Source organism: Arachis ipaensis, chromosome B02 (assembly GCF_000816755.2).
Source record: "Arachis ipaensis cultivar K30076 chromosome B02, Araip1.1, whole genome shotgun sequence".
Lineage (NCBI taxonomy): Eukaryota > Viridiplantae > Streptophyta > Magnoliopsida > Fabales > Fabaceae > Arachis > Arachis ipaensis.
In genome coordinates this window covers 53979802-53980352 of record NC_029786.2, presented here as the reverse complement: position 1 = coordinate 53980352, position 551 = coordinate 53979802, and the positions used below count along the sequence as shown (strand labels likewise).

General features: G+C 31.2%; 1 protein-coding gene across 1 annotated transcript in view; it reads right to left on the bottom strand.

Moving 5' to 3' along the window:
* Positions 1-551, bottom strand: part of LOC107625300 (nischarin) — a gene marked incomplete in the record, with an annotated part of 6362 nt that continues 5811 nt past the window's right edge. The window contains 1 exon segment of the mRNA XM_016327909.2: positions 1-219. Coding sequence (XP_016183395.1) covers positions 149-219 — 71 coding nt within the window.

Here is a 551-nt window from a genome sequence, read left to right as displayed (position 1 = left end):
CTTCTCTTTGGGTACATTCCCACTGGATATATCTTAATCAACTATTTACACTCATAATGACAACTTACATCCACTCACAATGACTAGTTCACATTTTTAGTAATTTCTAGTTTGTTTGTCTGGCCGGATTGTACAGTTTAGAACATGATTATACATGTAATACAAGTAGTACAAACATTACGGATGCCCAATTAACAGTCCCAAGATAGCCTGCAGAAGCTGCAAAAGCATGATATTAGCTTATGAGAAGCAACAACATTTACTCTGTAAGAGTTTCCCCTGGATACCAAGAGTGCTCAAAAAAATGCTAAAAGAGAAACTTTTAGGATGCAAATGGAAATTGACGGTTAACTTGATTCCAATGACAAACTTTCCCCTTTTCAACTTCAAGCTACTTGTTTCTAATTATTAGTAAACAGACAATCTAATATCAAGATAAATGGATAAATTGTATTAGCGTAATAACTGGAAGTCCTAATTCATTATCTTATTTTTCAAATGAATAAAAAATTCATATATATATATATATATATATATAAACCAATCACATT